The 26,277-nt window shown below is 38.7% G+C and overlaps 1 protein-coding gene across 1 annotated transcript in view; it reads right to left on the reverse strand.

Annotated features, from left to right (window-relative positions):
- LOC114047344 (complement C5-like) overlaps positions 1-26,277 on the reverse strand; it is a 120,548-nt gene that overhangs the window by 31,977 nt on the left and 62,294 nt on the right. Inside the window, exons 26-32 of the mRNA XM_027868145.1 lie at positions 19,908-20,067; positions 14,860-14,955; positions 11,576-11,747; positions 9,205-9,410; positions 7,568-7,720; positions 4,695-4,757; positions 667-748 (exon numbers count right to left, since the gene is read on the reverse strand). Coding sequence (XP_027723946.1) covers positions 667-748; positions 4,695-4,757; positions 7,568-7,720; positions 9,205-9,410; positions 11,576-11,747; positions 14,860-14,955; positions 19,908-20,067 — 932 coding nt within the window. The remainder of the gene's footprint in view (positions 1-666; positions 749-4,694; positions 4,758-7,567; positions 7,721-9,204; positions 9,411-11,575; positions 11,748-14,859; positions 14,956-19,907; positions 20,068-26,277) is intronic.

Here is a 26,277-nt window from a genome sequence, read left to right on the forward strand (position 1 = left end):
ATGTCTGCCTTTATTGATAATAACCTTCCCCCTCAGACCTCATATAGGATTTTGTTTTGTAATTCTCTAAGGGATTTGTCACATAATACTATGAATTATAATAGCTTTCTATGTTGATGTCTCATTGTCCTGCAAGACTATCAGTTCAGGCAGCTAGGTGGCACAGTGGATAGAGCACTGGGCCTGAAGTCAGGAGGACCGGAGTTCAAATCTAGCCTCAGACCAAATACTTGACACATACTAGCTGTGTGACCCTGTGCAAGTCACTTAACCCCAATTGCCTAAAAAAAATCAGCTCCTTGGGAGTATTGTAAACGTCCTATGGAAGATGATTTGTGGAAAGATTACACAGGATGAGAAGGTGTGGAGAGATTCCAATCTGTAATTATTGAAGTAACCATACCACTGAGATTGCTGAGCCATCAAAATGCCAAATAGATTGGTCAGAATTATTTATTGATCAATGATTACTACAAATAATTCATTTAGCTGTAGTAGGGTGCTCACTTGGAATCTCAACCTACAATCTTACAGGTTAGAGAATGGAGCTGAGAAAGTTTAACTTTGGAGTACTTTTTAAGAAAATTTTTATCCAAGGTAGATTTTCACAGATGCAATCTTGTGCTTAATCCAAAACATAGTCAAAGTTATATGTGACTGACTTACCTTCCATGTCCTGGAAATCAATTTTCAACCCAAAGTTACAAATCTCCTTAGAAGTACCAATATTATAAACGACAGTCTTTACCTACAGAGAGAAAAATAAAGAGAGATATTAGATTTAAAAGGGAAGAAAAGGAAGAGAGGGTGGAGTCAAGATGGCAGGAAATGTCAGGATCCAGCTGAACTCTCCTAAAATTTCCCTCCAAATTACTTCAAAATAATGCCTCAAATCAAATTTTGGAATGAGAGAGCCAATGAAAGGTCAGAGAGAGCCATTTTTGTAGCCTAAGACAACTTAGGATGTCTGCAGGAGAGGTCTGTAACAATGGGGTGGGTGCAGCCTGGAGTGGGGCAGGAACAACAGTGGTGGGCCTTGGAGGCCTCCTCAATAGCTGCAGCAGCACCTTTGGGAGCTCTGAGACCAGAGACAGTAAGGGAGTTGGACAACCAGTCAGAAAGAGATTACAGGAGACCCTTTGCTGGCACTGGGTGCAGCTGGTGTTGATTGGCTACCCTATTGCCCATAAGCAGGTCTGGGTTGCAGTTCCAGGACAGAGAGGAGTGTTTGTGATCAGTCACAAGGGAGGAGGGGCCTTGATCACAGTTTCAAGACCAAGAGGAAGACTAGCACCTGTGACTATAGGAGAGCAGGGGTCTTTCCTGGGTAAAAACCAGAATGCAGACCAGGAGAGCAGTGACCACACCTCTCTCTAGATCACACCACCCTGGCAGTACTGAAAATTTTGCAGACCCCCCAGAACTAACCCTGAAAGCAGCAGCATGAAAAGGCCAAAGCTTAGCACTGTGCTTCCCACCCCCAGGTGAGCAGGGCCCAACTTTAACATAAAGTTCAAAGTCAAGAAATAGGCTGGAAAATGAGCAAACAACAACAACTACAAAATAACTTGACCATAAAAAGCTACTACAGTGGCAGGGAAGACCAAGGCATAAACTTAGAAGACAACAATGTGAAAACAGCCACAAGCAAAGCCTCAAAGAAAAATGCTAATTGGACCCACAGTAAGGGCCTTGCTCCCTTGTAACTATAAAGACTAGTATTTCTCTCCACCCTGAAACTGTGACCTGGACCTGAGTAATGGGCAATGGAATTGCCACATAGCACCCTGTCCTGTGCCCAGTGCCAACATGAGTGCCCTGCAATCTCTGACCAATTGTCCATTCCCCTTACCCTCTCTTGGCAGTGAGAACTTCCTAAACTGCTGTTGCTGCTTCTATCTGCATCCTCCAAGGCCCACAGCAGGTGTTGCCAGAGGGCTGCACTGAAGGCCAACCATAACCCCAGTATCACAGACCTCTCCTTCTGACCCAAATCATCTTGGACTGGAAAAATGTCTCACCCAAATCTTTTGTTGGCTATGCTACTCCAGAGTTCAATTATTATTTTAAAGTTGGCTGGAGGGGAATGTTGGAAGAGTCTGGCTAGAATGCTCCCTCTACTTCACTATCCTGGCTATGTATCCTCTGTGCACTCCCCACCCCCACTCCTTTTCCAGTACTGTTACATTTATCCCATCAAAAGTAGAGAAGGGGAATAGAAAAGAACAAGTGTTTATATAGCACCTACTACATGGTACTATGCTAAAGGCTTTTTACAAATATCATCTCATTTGATCCTACAACCACTCTGGGAGGTAGGTGCTATTATTCTCCCCATTTTATAGTTGAGGAAACTGAGCCAAAGGGAGGGTAAGTGACTTGACCAGGGTCACATAGCTAGCAAATGTCTAAGGCCAGACTTTAATTCAGGTCTCCCAGACTCTAGGACTAGACCTGTATCCACTATACTACCTAGCTGCCTCAATTAATTCACCTCCTGGGAAAGGTGTGCCAGTCTACTCTTCCATAGCTCTACTTACCATCTCTGTTACTTTCCAACCCAGAATACCTATCCTAGGCCACTACTCCCCTTATATTTGAAGTCTCCACCCCTATTAGAATGTAAGTAACTTGATCCAAAGACTGTCTTTGTTTTTTTTTATTTGTATCCTCAGAAGTTAGCACAATGCTTTGCACATAATACCTTTTTATTCATTCTGTCTTGTCAACCAGTTGAGTACGTATGAGCAGAAAAGGGGCCCCTTGGAATGAAGAGAATAGATTATGCAGAGAATAGTGTGCAGGCAAAGGATTAGAGCTGTATTTAGAACAATCAATTGCATGAGTCAGACCAAAGATGGTTAGAGAGTAACTGGACTATTTAAAGCTGAGAGAATGTGAATCAATGTAAATGTTTTAGAGGTATCCTTTCCTGGATCTCTGGAGGTCTAGGTTTACCCTGGGAGTAATGCCAAAGCGGTATATATTTTTGGGAGAGTGGAGGATTAAGGTAACATGACCAGGCAGGTAACCCCTAGCTTGTGTGTCCAATTGGTGAGACTGAGCAGGCCTGGGATTTTGTTTTTCCCACTGAGCAATTCCAGTGCTGGAGACTGTGATAAAAAGAGTCCTGTCAGATGTGGCATATCTGAATGGCACAATTCTTTTTCCCCCCAATAATTTCTGCATGGAATAATGGAACCCAAGGGAATCTGAGGCAGAACATCAGGGTAAAAGATGAAGGTGGTCCACTCAGAGCTGATTAGAACCAGCAAGTGAGTGAAGAATTTGAGGGGTGACGAGTGACAGTGAACAAGAACATTAATGATGAAAAATGACTTGACAATTTGACAAAAGCAATACAAAGCAGATATAATAACTCCAAAAGTTCAATAGTCTGTGGCCATTTAGTGAAGAGATAAATAGGCCTTCTAACTCAAGTGTCCCTGAAGGCCTTATAGTCTAGTTCTGAGGAGATTTAGTATTTAGAATGATGACTTTGAGCAAATAAGAAAAGTTTAAATTATGTTCTTTGTGCTCTGCTCAACAAAATAGACACATAATATTTGAGAAAAGTCTCTTGCAAAATTAGTTTAGATAAGAAAAGTGCTTATGTGAAAAAATTTCATTCCTTAACAAAAAGACATGTATTCATTTTTTTAAACTAGGTCTGTGATTTCATCAGTGAAAAGATCTCCAGGTGAGGAACTCATTCTATCAATGGAGATCAGTATTTTCTTTGCAACTTATAGTCGTAGAGAGTTGCTTGAGGCATTGAGCAGGTAAATGACTTGTCCAGGGTCTCACAGTCAAGTATTCTTGATTCTGAAGCCAGCTCTCCATCCACTACTCCATACTGCCTCTATTCTACATGCCAAAATAGATTTTAAATAACCATCTACTGAAGTCATACTCCATTGCTTCATCTTGGAATGAAGAACATTCTGGGTCCTCATAGTCTGGGCTAGTATAGTATAAACACTTTCAAAGCTACAGTCTTAACTATAGGTCTGGCAATTAATTGTAATCCAAAGGACCACTTGGCTAAGTTCAGAGAAGGTTCATCCTTAGAAGGTTGGCCACCAGAAAATAAAATTTTCTCAAATTACTTGGGAAATAATCACTCTTTGTGAAGGGAGTTTCCACATTGAATATGAGATTGTAAGATTATAGCCTTAAAATTGGAAGGAACTTCAGGGGTCTAGTCCAACACTCTTTTTTTATAGATGGGTGAACTGAGACCCAAAGAAGCCAAGAGAATTTCCTGAAGTTATACAGGGAATAAGTAACACAGTAAGCATGCAAACCTTAGTGCTCTAACTCCAAATCTGGCATTCTCTCTACTATTTCATGAAACCTTATATGAAACCAGGGCTCCTTAAAGCATCAGAAAAAAATAGCATACAAAAACTGATCCATGTGTTTACACACATATTCAAAATTTGGAGAGAACCTTTGCCTACATATTATTCTCCATATATTATGATTAATTTTCTTCAGCAGAAAATTGTGTAGGAAGCTACCGTGGTTCTAGATAGAATTAATAGCATGCCTTATATTAACCCTATATGGATGGAGGCTTCCGTGGCAGAAGGAACAATTCTCTGGGTGAATTACTCCCTTATGAGGTGGGTGTGAAATGGCAGAAGCAAGTATTTAACTCCCTGATATTTTCCAGATAAGCATTTACTTACATGTACAGTGGCTAAGCCTCTACTAAATCCAGTACTGACTACTAGGTCATCATTCAAAGGTACCTGAAAAAGTAAAGAAACATAGCTCTTATCATTTGACGTTGAAAATAAATGCTATATTTAGGGTACACGTTAAAAATCTGCCTTATGGGTTGCTGTAACCCCCAAACCAAAACATCACCTAAAGGACCCCTTTGGATGATGAGCCTCTTTGCACCTAGCTACATTGCTGTTGTTTGGTCGTTTCAGTTGCGTCTGACTCTTCATGACCCCATTTGGGATTTTCTTGGCAAAGATACTGCACTGGTTTGCTGTTTTCTTCTCCAGCTCATTTTACAGATAAGGAACTAAGGCAAATAGGGTGAAGTGACTTGCCCAGGGTCACACGGCTAGTAAGTAAGTGTCTGAGGTTGGATTTGAACTCAGGAAGATGATTCTTCCTGACTCCAGGTCCAGCACTCTATCCACTGCACCACTTAGCTGCTCTGCACTTAGCTACACTGGTTCTCAAACAGGAAGCACTGTTTGCTTCCAGGATTGTGCTTGAATATGGCTCCAGATCATGAGCCGTCACTACCTCAGAAGAAATAGAATGGCAGTGGCCCAAGCACAATGTAAAGACGTGGTGGGAAAAAGCAATATGCTATAGCAAATTACCTGCAAAGACTTACACATTAAAAAATGTCATAAAACAATATCACTGAGGTCATATATGATTGGAGCAGGAAGTTGGCCAGACACAGAATAAGGGTGATGGATGACATATTGTTAGTAATGACATTGATAGACTATTACAAAGAGCCAGGGGAAGGCCTTAAGTCTGATTTGTGACTCTTCTACAAAGTATTTATGCAAAGATAATGATATAACTCACCTAGGATGAAAGGGCATGGAGGGGGAATATCTGTAATGGTGGAGGGAATAACCAGGATGATTATGCTTGCATTGAAATATTGACATTTATTTGGGGTTGGTTTGCCAAGTATGTCAGAAAAATGAAAATGTGCTGATACCCAAATGCTTCCTTATGGCTACATTGGCGTTCCTACCTAGTCAACTCATTCTGTTTGAGAGAATAACCTAAATCAATGCGCATAATCACAAATTTTCATTTGTAAACCAATCAGGGTTTTCTGGTGTCTAGTAGAGGCTTCACAATCCATGGCAGGGTGACAGTTTTCAGTGGCCCTAATGTGGCTGTTGTTAACAGTGGCACGGGATAAAACTCCAAACCAGATAAAAGGCAATCCAGTGTAACGGCTAAAGAGCTTCCCTTTGCATCAAAGACAACTGAGTTCAAATCCCGGTTTTGATACTCAGTAGGTGTGGGACTCTGGGAAAGTCATTTGACTTTTCTAAACCTCATTTTCCTCACCTATAAAATGAGGGGTTTGGACTAGATGTCCTCTGATATTTCCAGCTACAAATCTATGATAAATTTTTTTATCCCCCTACGTCTTCTGAAATCTCTCTTCTATCTCTGCCTAACTTTTCTTTCCTTTCACAATTAAAAATAATTAAATTCAATAATGATGACAAACAGCATTCAGACCTGGCATAAGGAAAAACCCAGAAGTTAAATTCTCTTTCTTGAAATGCAGCTGAGCCTACTTCCTGGCTAGCAACTAGCTAATATGATTAAAGTAATCAGGTATGAATGACTTACACAAGATTAACATTGGCATTGGTATTGGCTCTAGAGGGAAGGTCACGCAGCAGGGTGGAGGCAGGTGGAGGACTACTTCCTATGTCTTCTGATTTCTAGATTAATGTTCTTTCCACTGCATGGCACTGCTTCTCATAGGGACAAATAAACAGTGAAAAGTTTCCCTTATTTTCTTAATATTCAGATTTGAACTTCTAAATAATTTTAGATCTAGAAGACCATTAATTAACTATAACCATCTATTTTGCCTGCAGGAGTGTTTTATATTTTGATATTTTATATTTATATTTTTTATTTTTATCAGTGACTTGAATAAAGGGCATATGTTGATCTGGCAACTGCCTTCCTAATAAAGGTAAAGTTTTGTATCTGGATTCAAAAAGTCAATTCCCCAAGTAAAGAGTCGGGGGAAGCTAAATGACAGTTCTTATGAAAAAGATCTGTTGAGGTGGGGGGGAGGGGAATTTTGTGGACTATAGGCTAAAAATGAGTCAACATTTTGGTTTGGAAGTCAAAAAAGTTAGTATGATTGCAGGCCCCATTGAGAAGCTTAGTGCTCAGAAGAAGGAAGGTGATAGACGGTCCTGCTTGCTCTACCTTGATTAGAGCACATGGGGAGTACTGTGTTCAGTTCTGGGCACTATATTTTAGGGAAGAAACAGATAAACTGGAGAGAGGATGGCCATCTTAACTGAGGGTTATAGAGCTTGAAATCACGCCACTGGAAGATTGGTTGAATTGATTGAAACCATTGAGAATGGTTAGGTCTGAAAGGTACAGTGAAGGACATGATACCCATGCTCAAATATTTGAAAAGTTGCTACCTGGAAAAAGACCAGGTTGGCCCCAGAGTTACTAGGAGCAATGCCTACAAACTTCAGAGAAGCAGATTTGGGCTCGTTGTAAGGACAAGGTAACACGCACCTAGAGCTATCCAGAAGTGGAACGGGCTGCCATGGGCACAGATGCATTTCTTATCATTTTGACATCTTTGAGCCAAATCTTGATGTTGTACAGAAAGATGTTGTATAGAAGAGAGTCTCCTTTGGGTGTAATTTGGACTAAATAAAGCCTCAGATGTCTTTTCCAACTCTGAGATTCTATGATACCAGATTTATGATCTTTTTTCAATGTCATTTTTAGGGTTAACTTAGAAACCATTATGGAGTTAAAATTTAATTTCTTAACACTTTTTTTTTTTACTTACCTCCACTGGTCTCCCAAGGAAATTCTGGTCTGTCATTTTGTAGTGGAGGAAGTCACCTTTGTGTTTGTAGGAAATCTTGATGTCCATATTCAACTGCAGTTTTTTAAGCAGGAGTGCATACTCAGTCAGGGCCTCAATGGCATTAATTGTATCCTGGGAAAAATCAGTGAAGAGATATAAGATGACCAATAGCAATAATTGCTTAGACTTGATTAATCTTTTATAAGCCACAAAACATCTTTTACATCCAATATGACATTTGTTCCAATGCAAGATAGTAGCTAGATGGCACAGTTTGTGGAGAACTAGACTTGGAGTCAGGAAGACCTGAGTTCAAATCCAGCCTCAGACATGTATCAGCCGTGTGACCCTTGGTAAGTCACTTAGCCCTTGTTTGCCTCAGTTTCCTCTGTAAAATGGGATTAATTATAATACCTGCTTCCAAGAGTCATTGTAAGGTAAAATGAGACAATATTTGTAAAGTGCTCTGAAAACCTTAAGTACCATATTTTTGTTGTGTTGCTTTTCAGTTATGTCCTACTCTTTGTGACTCCATTTGGGGTTTTCTTGGCAAAGACACTAGAGTGGTTTGCTATTTCTTTTTCAAGCTCATTTTACATGAGGAAACCAAGGTAAACAAGCTTAAATAACTCGCCCAGGGTCACATAGTTAGTAAGTGTCTGAGGCTGCATTTGAACCCAGGAAGAAGAATCTTCCTGACTCCTGCCCTGGAGCTCTATCCACTGCACCACCTAGCTGCCCCAAAGGCACTATATAAATACTATTTATTATTAATATTTTAACTATGCTTAGGCTATAGTCATGATAAGTCATATTTCACAAAACCATAGATTCAGTTCAAATTATTAGGAAGTTTGTCAAGCATTGCTCCCTGCTTTTCCCTTTGAGGGCAAGTAAAATAAGTCTGCTACTCTTTCACTTGACAGCCCATTAAATATTTGAAGACAATTTCATATTCCTCCTTCTTCCCTCTGTTTTTCTCTTTTCCAGGCTGTACATCACTAGTTCCTTCAGCTTTATAGGTCATGGCATGGTCTCCTGACAATCTTGGTCACCCCAATCCAGTTCTATAATCCTACAGTCCATCAGATTGTGAGCTCCTTGAGGGCAAGGACTGTCTTTTGATTAGAACAGTGCCTGACACACAGTAGGTGCTTAATAAATGCTTTTTGACTGACTGACTCTTACTATTATAGAATCACAAACTATCAGAACTGTAAATTCAAATCAGAACTGGAAGAAATCTTATAAATCAATCAGTCCAACCCCCTCATTTTATGTATGAGGAAATTGAGGATCAGAGAGTTTATGATTTCTCTCAGGTCACATGGCAACCCTATAATTTTTACAAAGGAGGAAAGAAAGTAAGACCATAGGAAGTTAAATGATTCACCCAAAATCATAGGAATAGAAACAACAAGAGATGGATTAGACTAGGTGATTTGTAAGGTCCCTTCTGACTCTAAAATCCTATTATCCAAAGGTCTATGGAAATAACATATTTTATGTTTCTGGTAAAATTGGTGGTAGCAAAGACATGGGAAAGGAATATACATGGTATGCAGGGGACCATGAAAATAAATAACAGATGAGGAAATAGCACTAAGAAATATTACCTGGGTGGAATAAAACCCGCCTCCGTATCTTTGTTCTTCAGACAACCATTTGATAATGGGGTTAGCATAATCTATTTCATTCAAGAGTATACTGCAAAGTAAAGCATATGCAGTGGTTTCTACCATCTGGGCTGTAGAAACACTTGGAATAGCGTTATCTTTATTTTTAAAATCATTTTTCCAAAAGCGATAAGTGGGTGGATTGCCTAAAAAAAAAAAAAGAATGGAAAGCAAATTTGCTGAAATTATGTAGAATACAAATTCCTAGGATGTCATCTTTCTCTATATGCTACTTAGTGTCTGTCTTACTCATCTATGGCCTGGATTAAAATACTGGCTTTGTACTTACTACTTTGTGACCTTGGGCAAGTCATTTATCATCTATGTTGCAGTTTTCAGAAGGTTGGACCAGATGACCTCCCCCATGGTCTCAGCAGCACTGGAATGTCAGTAGCAGCAGAGTTTCTGTTTCAAATGAACTAATTTGGACAACAAACAGTTGTCTAGTGTGAGTTGGAACCAAGAAGCAGGAAATAACAAAGGCAAAGTATGGACGCAGGGGCAGCTAGGTGGCACAGTGGATAGAGCACTGGCTCTGGACTCAGGAGGATTTGAGTTCAAATCCGGCCTCAGACACTTAACACTAGCTGTATGACCTTGGGCAAGTCACTTAACCCCATTGCCTAGCCCCCCCCCAAAAAAAAACCACCAAAAAAACAAAGTATGCACACAATTATTGTACACTGCCTTCTTTCCATTAAAACTTCATGTGATATATTTCATCTACAAATTAGAGTGTAATCTTTATGAGGACAAGGATCTATGCATTTTTGCTACTTACACAATAATAGTGTTTCACATTTTATGATAATTTGTGAATTACTTTGGAACAACTTTGGAAAATAGATTATAAGTGGATTTGATCAATGCGATTGATTAATTTGATTTATTCCCCCATTCAACTTGATGAGGTCACAGGGTATAAAACTTTGCTTGAGAGTACTTGAGAGGTTTCACATCTTGAGGAGTGATTCACTGGTAGCTTACTTGCTGATAGGACATAAGGAACTCTGACTGATTGTTTGGCTGAGACTCAGATGACAGGTTCTTAGAGTAGCTATTCCTATCTGTGGTCTATAAAAACAGCTTGGGAAACCAGTTCCCTCTTTCTTGTACTCCGGACTTTGAGAAAACAGACAACATCGACAGAGCAGCATTTGGGGTATGGGGTGGGGTGGAGACCCTATGGCCCTGTGCAGATCTCCCAGACCCCAGGAGCAGTTGATGGTGACTTGCAGCAGAAACATATGGCAAAGAGAGGCATGTATTGAACCCCATACCTCCTGTGGAGAGGGGGGAGGTTTTGAATGCTGTAGGCAGCATCATCCTGGAATCTAGCCTTCTATCCAGAAAAGAAAGATATCTGGGCAGCACCAGTTTTGGGGAGTTGCCTCACAGGCAGCCCCAAGTTTGAGAGATAGGCAGTTGGATTACATATTTAGAGATTTCCTGATACAGCATGTTCCTTAAAAAAAAAAAAAAGGCAAGAATCCACATAGGTCCTGCACAGTATTCTGCTTAGAGAGTAAAGTCAATAAGTTATATGGACAGTGCTAGTTCAGTGGGAAGGGGACTGTTTGTTCAGCTGTCCCCAAAGTATATTTGCCTTCTGGGGGAAATCCTAACAAGAAGGTAGCTCTATAGGTTTTGTGGGGAGGGAGCTGTATGGGACTCTGTGGGAAAATGAGACTTGTAGGAATATCAAAGGTTTGTCTTGATAGCAAATCCAAGTTCAGTTTGCTTCATGGGAAAGCTGATAGGTTAGTGAGGACCTTACATGCTTTCTACATCTGTTTATGGTGTCTATGAAACTTCTGCATCTTCTGAATTTTTGATGGAGTGAAATAAAGGCTATACCACCCTCAATTTGCTTATATGCTAAATTCTTTTAGGAGCTGGGGGTCCCTTTTACAATATCTTGGGAAGCCTAGCCATAAGCTCTAATATGAATATATTAGAAGCTTTCCTGCAGTAACTTTAAATGGGGTACAATAAGCTGAGAGATATTGACCCATCCGGGTGAACCTCCCAGATTGAACCTAGTCTATGAGATTCTACAGGCTTTTGGGGGCCCCAGGCTATGACTGTTGTCTCCTGGAAGAAGGACAGTAAGTCTCAGAGAGGTTAAGGGACTTGTTCAAGGTGATGCAGCTAGTGAGTTGTAGAACTAGAACATGATCCCAGGTCTCCTGACTTCCAGCCATTACCATCCTTACTCTGTCACTATATTCCTCTCAGTGCCTAGTAAAAGGCTTCAAGCATAGGAAATAACCAACAACTAATCATAGAATGGAGAAATTAATTGCCATACCTTTAACAAAAGCTTCTTTCTTCAGTTTTGAAAAGATGGCACGAAAATCATGGTGAAATGGAACCCCAAGGGCCAAGGCATAAGAACTGATAGCCAAAGTAAAAGTGCTCTGTATATCTGCAGCATTTTCCAGGAGGTAGGACTCAGCCTTGATGATCCCCTCATTGATTTTCTGAAAACAAGTGAGGAAGACACGTTGGTCACATTGCCCATCATTGTCCTGGCAGCTGACACCACCTACTCTTACAACTTAATGTTGAAGAAACATGGACACTTCAGATTTGGCAATTCGGAGATCACTGGTGACTTTGGAAGGAACAGTTTACATTGAATGATGAGGTCAGAAGCCAGAATACAGAGGTAAAAACATCTCCAAGGTCCCAGGGAGTAAATACCATAACAAGGAGCATGAGGATGACTACTTTTTCAGTGACTATCATGGGAGCCAAAGCTGAACCCTACCACCAGCCCTGTTCAGAGTTTGTATTTAGAGGCCTCCTGATCCCTACCACCAAAATCCTGGAGTACTATTGTTCTGCAAAAATGCTATAGTTTTTTATGATGACTAAACTGGGATGGGGGAGAGTAGGCCTTTGCTAAATTGAACCTCACCCAGAACCAAAGATATCAATCACCTCAGACACCAGGTCTCTTACCACCAGGACCTTGCTTGAGACTACAGCCTAGGACATCAGTCTTATCATCAGGACCTCATCTAGAAGTAGGACCACTGGCACCAGGTCCAACATATGACTGTACATTCAAAGAATCTTTTCAACATGGTTGTTCAGCATTGTCTCCTACCATCTTAGTATGAGATAAAGGAACTGATCCTAAATGTGAATTTTAGTCAGTCCCCAAGAAGTCTAATTATTAATATTTATTAACCCAGATGCCTGACCAAATCTCCTTTATTATCCCTTGATACTTGAGAGAGAACTGGCACCATCCTCTGTAGTCATTGGACCCTTGAGGGTCAGAGCACCATAGAATGTTCTATATTTCACTCCTTTGGCTAGCACACTCTTACCATTTCCTCTCCTAATGCCCATGATGCAGTCACTGGCTCTGGTTCCCTTCTCCTGCCATTACTCCTCCCATCTTCTTCATCCACCTTAGCACTCCCCCTCTTGAGTCTCTATTCTACTCTGTCCTCCCTTTCCATTGTGCCTGCTGAAACCTTCATTCTATCATCAACAAACTTTCCTTCAACTTAGTTCTTTTCCATTGACTTTGAACATTCCCACACTTCCAGAAACCTGACTCTCCCCAGAAAACACTAAGTCCCTGGTAACCCTTTCCAGTATTGGATCCCTCTTCTCTCACACTCCTTCCCCCACTACCTCTAAAATTCTGGGTGAGGAGAAAAATAGAAATGAATACTCCTTGCTCCTCATTGCCAATTCCAGATGCTCCTGCTGCCACCATTCATCAGCACCCTTTCTTGAGGTCATTCCATATGTCTGTGTTACTCTATCCCAATCCTGGTTGCTGTTATTTATAAGCTGCACAGCTATTCTCCCTCCTTTCTTAAAAAGTCTAGTATCTGGTTTCTAGTCTACCTTTCTACCCAACTCCTGCCCTTATATTCAGGGATTTTAATATATGTATTGATGTCTTCTCAAACACCCTTGCTTCACAGTTCATTAATCTTCTCAGTTTCCATGACCTCCAACCTCATTCCATCTTAATCACATACACCAAAGACTAAAATTCCTTGATTACACCAAAATCTACTATCTTTCCATTTCTCCCTGTCTTTCTCCTCCTAAATCTGTTGTGACCTCCCATAATTTTACCCCTCTATCCTCTCACAATATATCATGCCTATTAAGGCCTCACTTGAAAGTCTTGATTCTATAGTTAACCAGTTATTTATTACCCTATTGCTGGTTCTCTATTCTTAAATTCCTTATATTCTTCTCTTATTGCTATGCACGCTTTACCAAATCCCATACTCCCCATGCACCTCTTCTGTTCCTACATACAAGCTGCTGAATGCTATTAGAGAAAATTACCTAATCATTCTTATTGGTTCCATTATAAATTTATTTGTCTAATCTCCAGCAGGCCTTCACTGCTCCACAGAAATCCTTTTATTCTTACCAATAATACATTTATTCTTTATTCTTACCATTAATAATCACCATATTGAAATCTTTTGTTTTGAAATTACTTTCATTTTCCAACCTATCTTCCCTTCACTCCCTACACATGCCTCAGAACTATTCTTACGACAAAGAATAAAATAGAGAAGAAAGAAGGGGGGGGAAGCAGTTAAACACTGTTTGGTCTCTAAGATAAAATACAGACTCCATAACTTGCTATTTAAGGCTCTCCTCTACTTGGTTCCAATCTGCCTTTCCAACATTATTTCACCTTAGTCTCCTTGCATATATTCTATGTTCCAACCAATCTGGTGTATTTGCTGCTTCCAAGGTATGATCTCACATTTCATCTTTTTAGGCTTTTGAACAGGCTATTTCCCATGCCTAGAATGCATTTTTTCCTTCCTTCCATCCCTTAGAATCTCTGGCTTCCTTAAGTTCCAAATCCTGTGGGAAGCTTTCATGATCTCCCAAGCTGTTAGTTTTTTCACTTCTCAAATAATCATATACATATTTGTCTGTTTACATGTTGTATCCTGAGTAGAATGTAAGCTTCTTGAAAGCAGGAACTGCTTTTCATTTTATCTTTGTATCTCTAAGACTTATCACATAGCCAATCCTAATAAATGCTAATTGGATTAGATGAATTAGCTAAGAACCTCCTGGCAAAGGTCTGGCAGGTTCTCCTACCAAGTTGGAGAAGTGTTTGAGTATGAACTCAGCACTAGCTTGGCCTCAATGTGATGAATGTTTCAGCCACAATAGTAGATGAAGATCAGCTTAATAAGTTAGAGAGGGACTGTGATCTCTATTAGTGGAAGGACCATTTAGACCTATGATATGATAGATCCCTGAGGTACAGAAGAAAAAAAATTAAGCTTATTTAGCCTCAGCCCATCTGGGAATCAAGAACATCTAGATTTTTTGGGATCCTGTGTCTGTCATCCAATTAATTTGCTTTCCCACTCAGTTTCCTGTGACCCTCAAATTTGACAAGCATTCTATCAATGTCTTAACCTATTATTGATTTTTTGAAAATGGTAGATGGAACTGGACTAAGGATAGAGCCCTGCAGTATATATATAAATTTGATGTGTGGTCTTTGGGTAGCTAAGCACATAGAATAACTTTGGGTGATGGACATATATATCTTGAACAAATTTTAAAACCATTTACCTCAGTTGGACATATTTCAAACGACTTTCTCATTCCAATAAGAGTAAAGGCTGTAAGATATGTAGCTTTTTCTTTTGTATTTTTAGGTATGGTACCCTAAAAAAAACAGCAACAACAACAAATAATAATTTAAGTAGAATGCTTCTTCAATATATCAAAATATATTACAGCATTTACCAAGATAAGGTCAAAATGGATACATCATCTAGATATAAAGAGAGATATTATAAGAAAATTAGAAGAACATGGAACATATTACATATCAGACTTCTGGATAGGTGAACAATTTATGAACAAACAAGAGATAGAGAGAAGTGTGAGGTGTAAAATGTATAATTTTGATTACATTAAATTAAAAAGGTTTGTACAAATAAAACAAATATAGCCAAGATCAGAAGGAAAGCAAAAAACTAGGGGAAAATGTTTACAGACAGTTTCTCAGATAAAGATTTCATATCTCAAATATATAAATAACTTTGTCAAATCAATAAGAATACAAGTCATTCCCCAATTCATAAATAGTCAAAGGATATGAACAGGCAGTTTTCCAATGAAGAAATCAAAATAATTTATAGTCATATGAAAAAGTGCTCTAAATCACTATTGATTTACAACCTTAAGATATCATTTTACACCTATCAGATTGGTTAAAACGATTGAAGGGAAAGTGACAAATGTTGGTGGGGATGTAGAATTGGTGCAACTGTGAACTGACCAAGCCATGTTGGAGCATAATCTGGAATTATGCCCAAGGAGTTATTGAACTGCCTTTTGACTCAGCAATACCACTTCTGAGTCTGTTGCCAAACGATAAGAACCTATATGTTCTAAAATGTTTATGGCATCTCTCTTTGGGGTGGCAAGGAGCTGGAAGTTGTGAGGAGCAAAGAGAATGGTGTATACAGTAACAGCAATTTTGTTTTGGGAACAACTTTGAGTGACCAAGTCATTTTGACTACTATAAATACCCAAATTGACTACAAAGGATCTATGAAGGAAGACACTATCTGAATCCAAAGAAAGAGCTGATAAATAGAACTATGTATAGTATGATTTTACATATATATGTCTATATATATATACATCTGTGTATATATATAGACATATATATATTTGTGTCTAATGGAGCCATGGCGGGGAGAAATAAAAAGAAAGTTACGTGATAATGTTATTATATATTTAAAAACAATAGCAACTTTTCCATAATAGACTTGCAGTTTCATGTGTAATCATCTTTTTTTCCATTCTACTATGTTATTAAAATGCTTGTTTTATTTTCTAAGTTTAGAATAAAATAAAATTTTAAAATATCAAAATATTTGACATTGCATCAGGTGTGGACACTCTCTCCACCAGCACAGACCACAACCTCTTCAAAGCTGATTTGGGGAGAAGAAACCAGGTATAGTGGATAGAGAGGGACCTCAGAGTCAGGAAGGCCTAGGTTCAAGTTCTGCCTATAACACACACTGACTTTGTAATCTTGAGCAAGTCACTTCATCTCTAGGTAACTTTTCTAGAAAATGTACAGGCCTACATTGCCAGAGAGAGTTCTTTATGGCAATAAAATCAAAGGTCTAATCCTTATCTTTATTCAGGAGACCCCTGTGATTTGTGGTTTAGAAAGTCTCAATTTTGAATATGCAAAGTATGCAGGGTCAATACTATAGACTACTAAATACTGAATGGGGTAAGAAGAACACTGAATTTGAAATCCAAAGACCTGGTTTGAGTCTCAGCTGTGCCACTGATTAGCAATGTGATTGTTAGTAAGTCAACTAATTTCTTTGAGCCTTGGTTTCCTCTTTGAACCTCAGTTTCCTCCTCTGTAAAAGGAGGATGACAGTACTTTAATTTGATTACCTCCCAGGGTGGGGAAAGTGTTATATGAACTATGAAGGATTATATAAATGTGAGCTACTAAACTCTATAGTCATTCAGATTTTGTTCATACCTTGGAGTTGTGGCCTCCAAACAATCTCCAATATCTCTACTTAACTAATATTCTATAGTTTGGTTATATCACCCACTCAGGTAAAGTATAGTATTTGTGGACTCTGTTATTTATGAAATTTGTTCATAAATTATTGATTCATCATATAACAGGCCAATGCCAGTCCAGTTATGGAGGCATGCACATTTAGTGAGCCTGCTTCTGTATGTGCCTGATAGGAGGGGGCCAACTCTCCTCTTCAGAGTAAATGCAGATGTTCTGTCACCCTTACTTGTCCCCTCATTGCTGATGGAGGAAAAATGTCTTTTGATTGACTGCTAAGCCAGAACTGAGTGTGTATACAAAAGGCACTAACATTAAGTCAAAGGGATTTCTATCTCTGGCTGCCTTGAAGTGAGGAATAGCAATTGCGGTGGCAAAGGGGCAGTGTTCCTTCACCCTCACCAGCATCCCTTCCATAGAGATAGTGGAATGTTAGACTAGCTGTAGAGGGTAGCCTTTGACAGCCCTTTGAAGTTATTCCTTCAGATGGAAGAAGTCTCTTTTCTTCCTCTTTACCCTTACTACTTCCCTCCCTTCTATCCCCCCTCCCTTTTCTTTCCCCTTTTCCCTCCTATTACCTATAGGGCAAGTTAGATTTCTATACCTAACTGATTATGTTATTCCCTCCTTGAGCCAAATCTGATAAGAGTAAGGTCCAAACAATGCTCATCCCCCTCCCTTCTTTCCCTCTGCTCTAATAGGTTTTTGTGTCCTTTCCTGTAATGTAGTTTACCCTTGTTTGCCTCCTCCTTTCTCAGTACATTTTCTTAGATCAGACTAATCCACTTCCTTGGATTCATTTAACCCACTTGATTAGATTTTTCTTTTTATCATTACATCAAAGTCAACTTATATCCACCCCATTTATGTATACTCCTTTAACATGGTGTAATAAGAACACAGTTCTCAAGAATTGCAAGAGTCATCTTCCCTTGTAAGGATGTAAACATTTTGCCCTTATTAACAACGTATTGTATCTTTCTGTCCCATTTACCTTTTTTTGTCTCTCTTGAACCTTGTACTTGAAGATCAAATTTTTTGTTGAGCTCTGGTCTTTTTATCAGGAAGGTTTGGAAGTCCCCTATTCCATTGAATATCCATCTCCTCCCCTGAAAAATCAAGCTCATTTTCGCTGGGTAGTTGATGCTTGACTGCAATCCAAGCTCCTTACGGAATATCATGTTCCACACCCTACGGTCTTTTAATGGAGAAGCTGCAAGGTCCTGTGTAATCCTGACTGTGGTTCCATGATATTTAAATTGTTTCTTTCTGGCTGCTTGCAGTATTTTCTTTTTAATCTGGTAATTTTGGAATTTAGCTATTATATTCCGTGGCATTTTCAATTTGGGATCTCTTTCAGGCTGGGAGCGGTGGATTCTTTCTATGGTTATTTTACTTTCTGGTTCTAGGACTTCAGGATAGTTTTCCTTTATGATTTCCTGAAAGATACCATCCAGGCTCTTCTTTTTATCATGATTTTCAGGTAGGCCAATAATTTTTAAATTGTCTCTCCTGGATCGATTTTCCAGGTCAGTTGTTTTTCCCATGAGATATTTTACGTTTTTATCTATTTTTTCATTTTTTTGTTTCTGTTTGACTGATTCTTGCTCTCTCATAGAGTCATTAGTTTTCATTTGTTCAATTCTAATTTTTAACATATTGTTTTCTTCTGTTAGATTTTGTACTTTCTTCTCCAAATGGCTAATTGTATTTTTAAGGGATTTGTTTTCTTCAGTGTACTTTTTTTCCAATTGGCCAATTGTATTTTTTAGGGACTCCTCTACCTCTCTCATCTGACTTCTAAAATCCTTCTCAAGCTCTTCTAAGAAGGCTTTTTGGGCTTCAGACCAGTTCATATTCCCTTTTGATGTTGCAGATGTGGGTTTGTTGACAATGTTGTCCTCTTCAGAATTTCTGTCTTGATCTTCACTCTTCTCATAGTATGAATCTATCTTTTTACTCATGGTGTTTCTTTATTCCCTGACCTTTGAAGAGATTAAGCTCTCCTGCTGGGGAGCAGAGGGCACTGACCCAAGCTTCTTGTGTTGGGAACCTAGGTCTTGGTCACTGGCTTTGTGTGCTGGGGCCTCTTATGTTGGCAATTGGAGGCTATAGGGTTCTGGCAGCTTACCTGGTGTTGGGCTGGAATCAGCAAGGCTGGGACTTTCAGGAAAATCTAGGTTGCCTGCTTTTCCTTTCCTTTAGCTTTCTTCAGCTCCTTTTAGATGGGTGCTGCAGGGTGTTTATCTGCCTGGGGCCCCTTGCAGTGCTGTCTCCCTTAGTTCTGCTGAGGCACTAGGAGGGAGACTCCTTTGCTGTAGAATGCCGAGGCACCTGGTAGTTTTCTGAGCTAGTTTCCACTGGTTACCCCGTCCTCACTGAGGCACTCGGAGGTCCAGCTGTTGGTGTTTGCCTGCTCAACCACCTGGGCTTCAGGATCTCCTCCTGGTTGGCAGTTGGAGGCTGCAGAGTTCTGACAGCTTACCTGGTGTTGGGCTGGAATCAGTAAGGCTGGAACTTTCCGTCAACTCTAGTTTGCTTTCTTCAGCTCCTTTCAGATAAATGCTGCAGAGTGCTTATCTGCCTGGGGCCCTTTGTAGTGCTGCTTCCCTTATTTTTGCTGAGGCACTGGGAGACCCGTTTGCTGTAGAATGCCGAGGCACCAGAATCTCCTCCTGGTGTGCTAAAGTGGGTCTTTCCACTAGCTGGCTGGGCGACTCCCTTTCCATACTGCTACCCTTCCCCCAGGGTAAGAGGGGCCTTTCCCGTTAATCCCTCTAGCTACCTGGGCTACTGCCCTGCTGTTCCCCATCTTTCTTCTGGTTCAGCTATTCCAGGATTTTTTCTGGGGTGATATTTTCTGGGTTTTCAGAGGTTGATAGGCGAGGGTGAGAGCAACTACCTTTTTACTCCACCATCTTGGCTCCAGATGGAAGAAGTCTCTAAGAGGACCAAGCATTTCTTTTTTCTTCTCACCATATGCTCCAACATGAGCTGGAGAACTGGGCTCAGACTTGTTAATAGAGACAATTGCTTGGTTTGGTTTCCTTACCTGTAATTTTAGTGGCTGGTAGTCAGAATCATCCTTGAAAGATCCATTTTCCAACTGACATTTCTCAATCAACCACAATAATGAATTGCAAATTGAATTTTTGTCCTGTGGTATGTATTTATTTACTTGTCCAAATATTCTTAAGGCAAGAGCTGTAAACCTGTCAAAAATAAAGCCAAGTAAAAAAATAGCAAAGAAAGATAAAATTCAGTGTAGTCAGCGATATGAGGAAATGGGCAATCTAATATGTTATTCGTAAGGCTGAAGATTGGTGCAAACATTTTGGAAAACAGTATGGCAATATATGACAAGAGTCAAAAACATATTTTTAACTCAGGAATTCCATCTCTTGGAATTTTATCCTAAAAATATTATACAAAGGAAAATGTCTGATCTGTACCAAACTATTTATAGTTTCTTTATTTATAAAAGTACAAAAAAATTGGAAACAACTGACATGTCTGATGATCAGATAGAATAAATTGTGATAGATCAATGTAGTAGAGTTCTATAAATGATGCCATAAAAAGATAAATATGAAGCATATAAGGACAGAGGGAATCTTTTGAAGGAAGTGATGCAAAGTAAGATCAGGAGGATCAGAAATGGATACACACTGACTAAAACTATATAAGACAGTTGAGAGGCAATAAGGTATAGTGAACTGGCCTTGAAGCCAGAAAGACCTATGTTTAAGTTATCCCACTCCTGCCTCCCAATATCTTATTGGCAGGGTGACAATGACATCATGCAACTACTCAGTACTCTAGGCAATTCCCTAAGACTAGAAGATGCCTAATTGCATTTGCAGAGAGAGTTTCCTTACCCAGAAGTTCCTTATACCAATAAAATCACAGGTGTAGACTGTGTGTGTGTGTGTGTGTGTGTGTGTGTGTGTGTGTATCTGTGTGTATATATGCATATATATCCCTTACGTGAAGGAAAAAAGGGAGGAAGAAAGGAAGAAAGGAAGGAAGGAAGGAAGGGATGGAGGGAGGAAAGAAGGGAGGTATAAGTAAAAATAGTGGGATTTCAGATAGATCTAGAAAGGGACCTAAAACAAAAATAAATTAAGCTAAAAAGTTACAAAATCTGGCTGTAATGAAGTTTTATCCTGAATAAAAATAAAGACAGAGAGGTCTTTCAGTTTCCCAGTCTATAAAATTAAGGGCTTGGACTAAATTTTGTCCATCTCCACTATTCTGTGTCCTTTGTTCTAGTATTTTTTGTTTTAAGGTTTCTTTCAAATATTGCACTCAAGGTAACATGTGCAGATAAGTTTGGTGACATGTTAAAATGATAATTCACCTTTTCAACAAATATGTTGGAGTTTATAGAAGAAGAACACAACATAGTTTAATGGAAAAAGCAATAGTCTTGAAATCAAACCCAGTAACCTGATTTTGCAACTGAGAAAACAGACTTAGAGAGGTTAAGTGACTTATCCATTGTCACTCAGCTAATAAGTATCAGAAATAGAATTCATACCCTGACCCTAGGTCTCAATGCTCACTCTACATTGCTCCATGTTGCTTCTCTCCACGTGGTGCTAAAATAGCATTCCTTACCTTAAAAAGCTATTTCAAGGCAAGCACTTTGCAAACCTCAAAGCCTTATATCATATGTGAATTATTATTATTATTGTAGTTTGTTTTATTGCTATTGTTAGGCTACAATGTAGCTTCATCTTTAAAGAATAAATCTGGCCTTCATTTCTAAAATATATAGAGAAGTGAATCAAATTTATAAGAATATAAGTCATTCCCCAATTGATAAATTGTCAAAGAATATGAACAGGCAGTTTTCAGAGGAAGAAATTAAAGCTATCTATAGTCATATGAAAAAATGTTCTAAATCACTATTGATTAGAGAAATGCAATTCAAAACAACTCTGAGGTACCACATCACACCTATTAAATTGGCTAAAATGACAAAACAGGAAAATGATAAATATTGGAGATTTGGTAAAATTGAACTCTAATGCATTGTTGGTGGGGTTGTGAACTGATCCAACCCTTCTGGAGAACAATTTGGAATTAAGCACAAAGGACTATAAAACTGTGCATACTCTTTGACCTAGCAATACCACTTCTAGGTCTGTATCCCAAAGAGATCATAAAAATGGGGAAAGGACCCACATGTACAAAAACATTTATAACAGCTCTTTTTGTAGAGGTTAAAAATTGGAAGTTGAGGGGATGCCCATCAATTGAGGAATGGCTGAACAAGTTGTGGTATATGAATGAGATGGAATACTATTGTTCCATAAGAAATGATGAGCAGGAGGACTTCAGAAAAACCTGGAAAGTCTTACATGAACTGATGCTGAGTGAAGTGAACAGAACCAGGAGAACATTGTACATAGTAACAGAAACAGTGTGTGATGACTAACTTTGATAGACTTAGTTCTTCTCAGCAATGCAAGGATCTAAGACAACTTTGAAAGATTCATGATGAAAAATGCTATCCACATCCAGAGAAAGAACTATGGAGTCTGAATGCAGATTGAAGCATACTATTGGCTCTCTCCTTTTGTTTTGTTTTGTTGTTGTTGTTGTTGTTCCTTCTTTCTTGTGGTTTCTCCCATTGGCTCTAATTCTTCTTTACAACATGATAATGTGAAAATATGTTTAATAGGAATGTATATGTATAGCCTATATCAGATTGCATGTCATCTTAGGGAGGAAGGCGAGGAGTGAGGGGGAGAAATTTTAGAACTCAAAATCTTATGGAAATGAATGTTGAAAACTAAAAATAAATTAACTATTTTTTAAAAAAAATAATATCCTGGCCCATGGATAATATACAAAAAATACCCCAGACATTACAATAGAACTGCTACTGTGAGGCCCTTCCTGTGATTAAAGCAACTAAATAAGTTAGTTGAAATTTTATTAAGAATGGAATTAGTAGAAAATACACATTGTATTTCCTCTGCATACTCTTCCATGGTGCAATCCATCATGATAGGGAAGTTAGAAAGAAGGATGGGTTTTGAGGAAACATACTGTAGGGAAATCTGGAATGCAGGTTGTAACCTATGCATTCCGGTCATCCTGTACTACCATTCTTCCTCAGAAAAAAATGAAAAGCAAGTGGAGGGCTAGAAAGAGGAGATTCTTATTCACTAGCAGCTGCCCTACTACACAGAGGCTGCCCACTAAGCATCATTTGAAGAAACCACGACACAATCTATGGGCAGGAGGAAGAAGAGAATTTTGCTTGTGCAACAGCTATGAGTGCCTGGGTCCCAGTTAGATTATCACTGCCCTGAGGAACCAATGCTGGCCCAGGCATGGGAGGGGGCAGAGAGGAAGAGCATTAAACTACACATGAGGTAGTATAGTTGTTCATCGTCTAACTGGTAGATAATGCACAGTCTGGGTCATTATGAGGCTTCCTTGGGGTCAGGTCATGATCTCCACTTTGGAGACCTCTGGCTAAGTGAAATGAGCCCTGGATCTTGAGTTAGAGGACATTGAGTTTGAGTCCTCACTCCAGTCCTCAGTGCCTGCACAGCCTTTGGCAAGTTCCTTAACCACTATGGACCTCAATTTCTTCCACTGTAAACTGAGAGCGGGGTGAACAACCGGATCTCTAAAGTTGTTTTCATCTCAAAATCCTGTTATCCTTTTCCACGAACATGAAATTGGAACTTGTCAAGGCCATAGGAAGCTATGGAGCCAGTTCCTGGTTAGGGATCATGCAAAGAGGAAGAGATAGAAATAAAGCTGAAGCCAACACCCACATGGGTGAAGAAGCTACGAATTAGGAAAGAAGACAAGATCAGATTCCAAACAACCCATCCAGAACTATAGCAGCATGCAGACTGAAGAGGAGACAGGACCGAACAGATCCCAATCACCCTGTCCAAGAACGTAACAGGGACTAGCCTAACCCGGCACAAAGTTTCAATCTAGGAACCGAGGCTAGAGATATGAGTAAATGGAAGAAAACTCTAACTACAATGAAGACGACATACTATAAATTATGAAAAACTCAATAACTAAACCCCAAAAGAAGAGAATAATTCCCCAACAAATCCAAGTAGAACCTCAGGGGAAAAAGAAAGGCTTGGCTATAAAGATTCCAAAAGTGAATGGAAGAAATGAAGCAATAAATAACAAATAAAATTAGAAATGAAATTAGAGTTGTTAAGGAAAAAAAACTGAATGAGAATAGTATACAAGGTATGAAATCTTACCCAAAAAATAGAATAAAGCAAATAGAAATTAATAATTCCATGAGACAACAAGAAATATTAGAACAAAGTCAAAAGATTAAAACATTAGAAGAATATGTACGGTGTTTGCTAACAAAAACAACTGACCCAGAAAATTAATTGAGGAGAAATAATTTTAAAAATCATCAGACTTCCTAAAAATCATGACCAAACAAAAAACCTGAATACTATATTGTGAAGAAATCACAAGAGAAAACTACCCAAATCCATTGGAACCAGAAGTCAAAATGAAAATAGAAAGAATTTACCAGTCACTTCCTGAGAGAAATGTCACATTGACAATACCCAGGATTGTCATAGACAAGATCCAGAGCTTCTACAACAAAGTAAAAATACTGAAAGAAGCCAAAAAGAAAGAAACCAAAGATCAAGAGACCATAGTCAGGATAACACAAGACTATGCTACAAACTCCATAAATAAGAGGTCATTTTGGAATATGATATCTTAAAATGTAAAAGAAAAAGATTTGCCAAGAAAAACATATTCTATGAAATGTAATGTAATCCTGCAGAGGGAAGAAATAAACCTTTCATAGAATATTAATATTATTTAGCATTTATACAATGCTTTAAAATTTACAAATTGCTTTATACATGTTACCTAATTTGATTCTCACAACAACTCTGGGAGGTATTATACTCATTTTATAGATGAAGAAATTGAAGCTGAAAGAAGGGACTTTCCAAGGGTCACACAGTCATTAAGTGTGTAAAATTTAAATTCGAGTCATCCTGACTCCATGTCCTATCCACTGCATCACCTACCTACCTGAATACATGAGTTTTAACCATTTCTTATGAAAAGACCTGAACTGGGTAGATACTTGAAATAGCACACACAGAAGACAAGAAAAACCTAGAGAGGTAAAAACATCTGAGTAGTTGGAAGGAGCTAAATAAAGATGAAATGCTTATATTCTAATAAAGAAATAAGGAGTAAATGTCCTTTCAGAAGTTCATTGTCTTCAAAAGTCACAGAGGTGATGAAGAAATAATATACAGAATGTAGGTGTGATTCTGTTATGTTTTGGTGGTTTTAAAAGAGGAAAGAAAAGTTGGGGAAAAGAAACACACTATATAAAAAATGAGGAAGAAAAGGGAGGGATTTATTATTTCTAATAATTAGAAAAACATGCAAATATGGAGTAAGATTGGAGATAGTGATCATCCCATTGATTTCAATCTTATCTGAACTAGGCAAAGCTAAAACACACACAAAAATAATTTAGCATAAAAACACATTAAATTCAATAGATAAATATGTGGGGACAGAAGAGGAGGATAAGGGTTAAGAGGGAGAATATAGTTGGGAAAGCAATAGTCACAAGCAAAACAAACTTGAGCATTGGAAGGTGGAACATAATGGGGGAATTAAAAGGACAGAAGTGTAAGAAACAGTGATCAAGATCTAGGATCAGACTACCTCATTTATCGATTGCTAATGGTAATCACATCTCTTTTCTTTCATCACCCTTTTCTGTCTTTGTAAAGAAGGGGGTGGGGTGGGAAAAGAGGGAAAAATTATAAGAGGATATGACAAGGAGAAAACACAATGAACAATGACAGACATGATTACAAGTGGGATGAACTCACCCATAAAATGGAAGGGGGCAGGATAATGGATTAGAAGACAATATTCAACAACATGTTTACAAGCAACATACTTGAAATAAATATTTAATGAGAATTAAAATGAGAAGTTGAAACAGAACTTACTATGCCTCAGACTAATTAGGAAAAGATGGCAACTTTCAGATAAGGCAACAGTAAAAATAGACAAAAAGATAAGTAAGGAAACTATATTATGTTTAAAGGTACCACTGACAATGAAATATCAGTGCTTAATATGTATGAACTAAAGGGCATACATAACATCTAAATATAAAGGAGAAGTTAATCAAATTTCAAGGAGAAATAAGCAGTAGAACTAAAATAGTTGGGGATTTCATAATGCACTTTTCAGAATTAGAAAATCTAAAAAACAGTAGGCAAGAAATTAAGGACCTGAATAAAATTTTTTAAAAATTGGATATGATAGATCTCTAGTGGTTCCGGAAGGAAAATTTAAGGGAGTACACATATTTCTCAGCTGCATATAACACCTTGACAAAAATTGACCAAGTGCTA

The sequence above is a fragment of the Vombatus ursinus genome, unplaced genomic scaffold, assembly GCF_900497805.2.
Source record: "Vombatus ursinus unplaced genomic scaffold, bare-nosed wombat genome assembly UNPS02014786.1, whole genome shotgun sequence".
Classification (NCBI taxonomy): Eukaryota; Metazoa; Chordata; class Mammalia; order Diprotodontia; family Vombatidae; genus Vombatus; species Vombatus ursinus.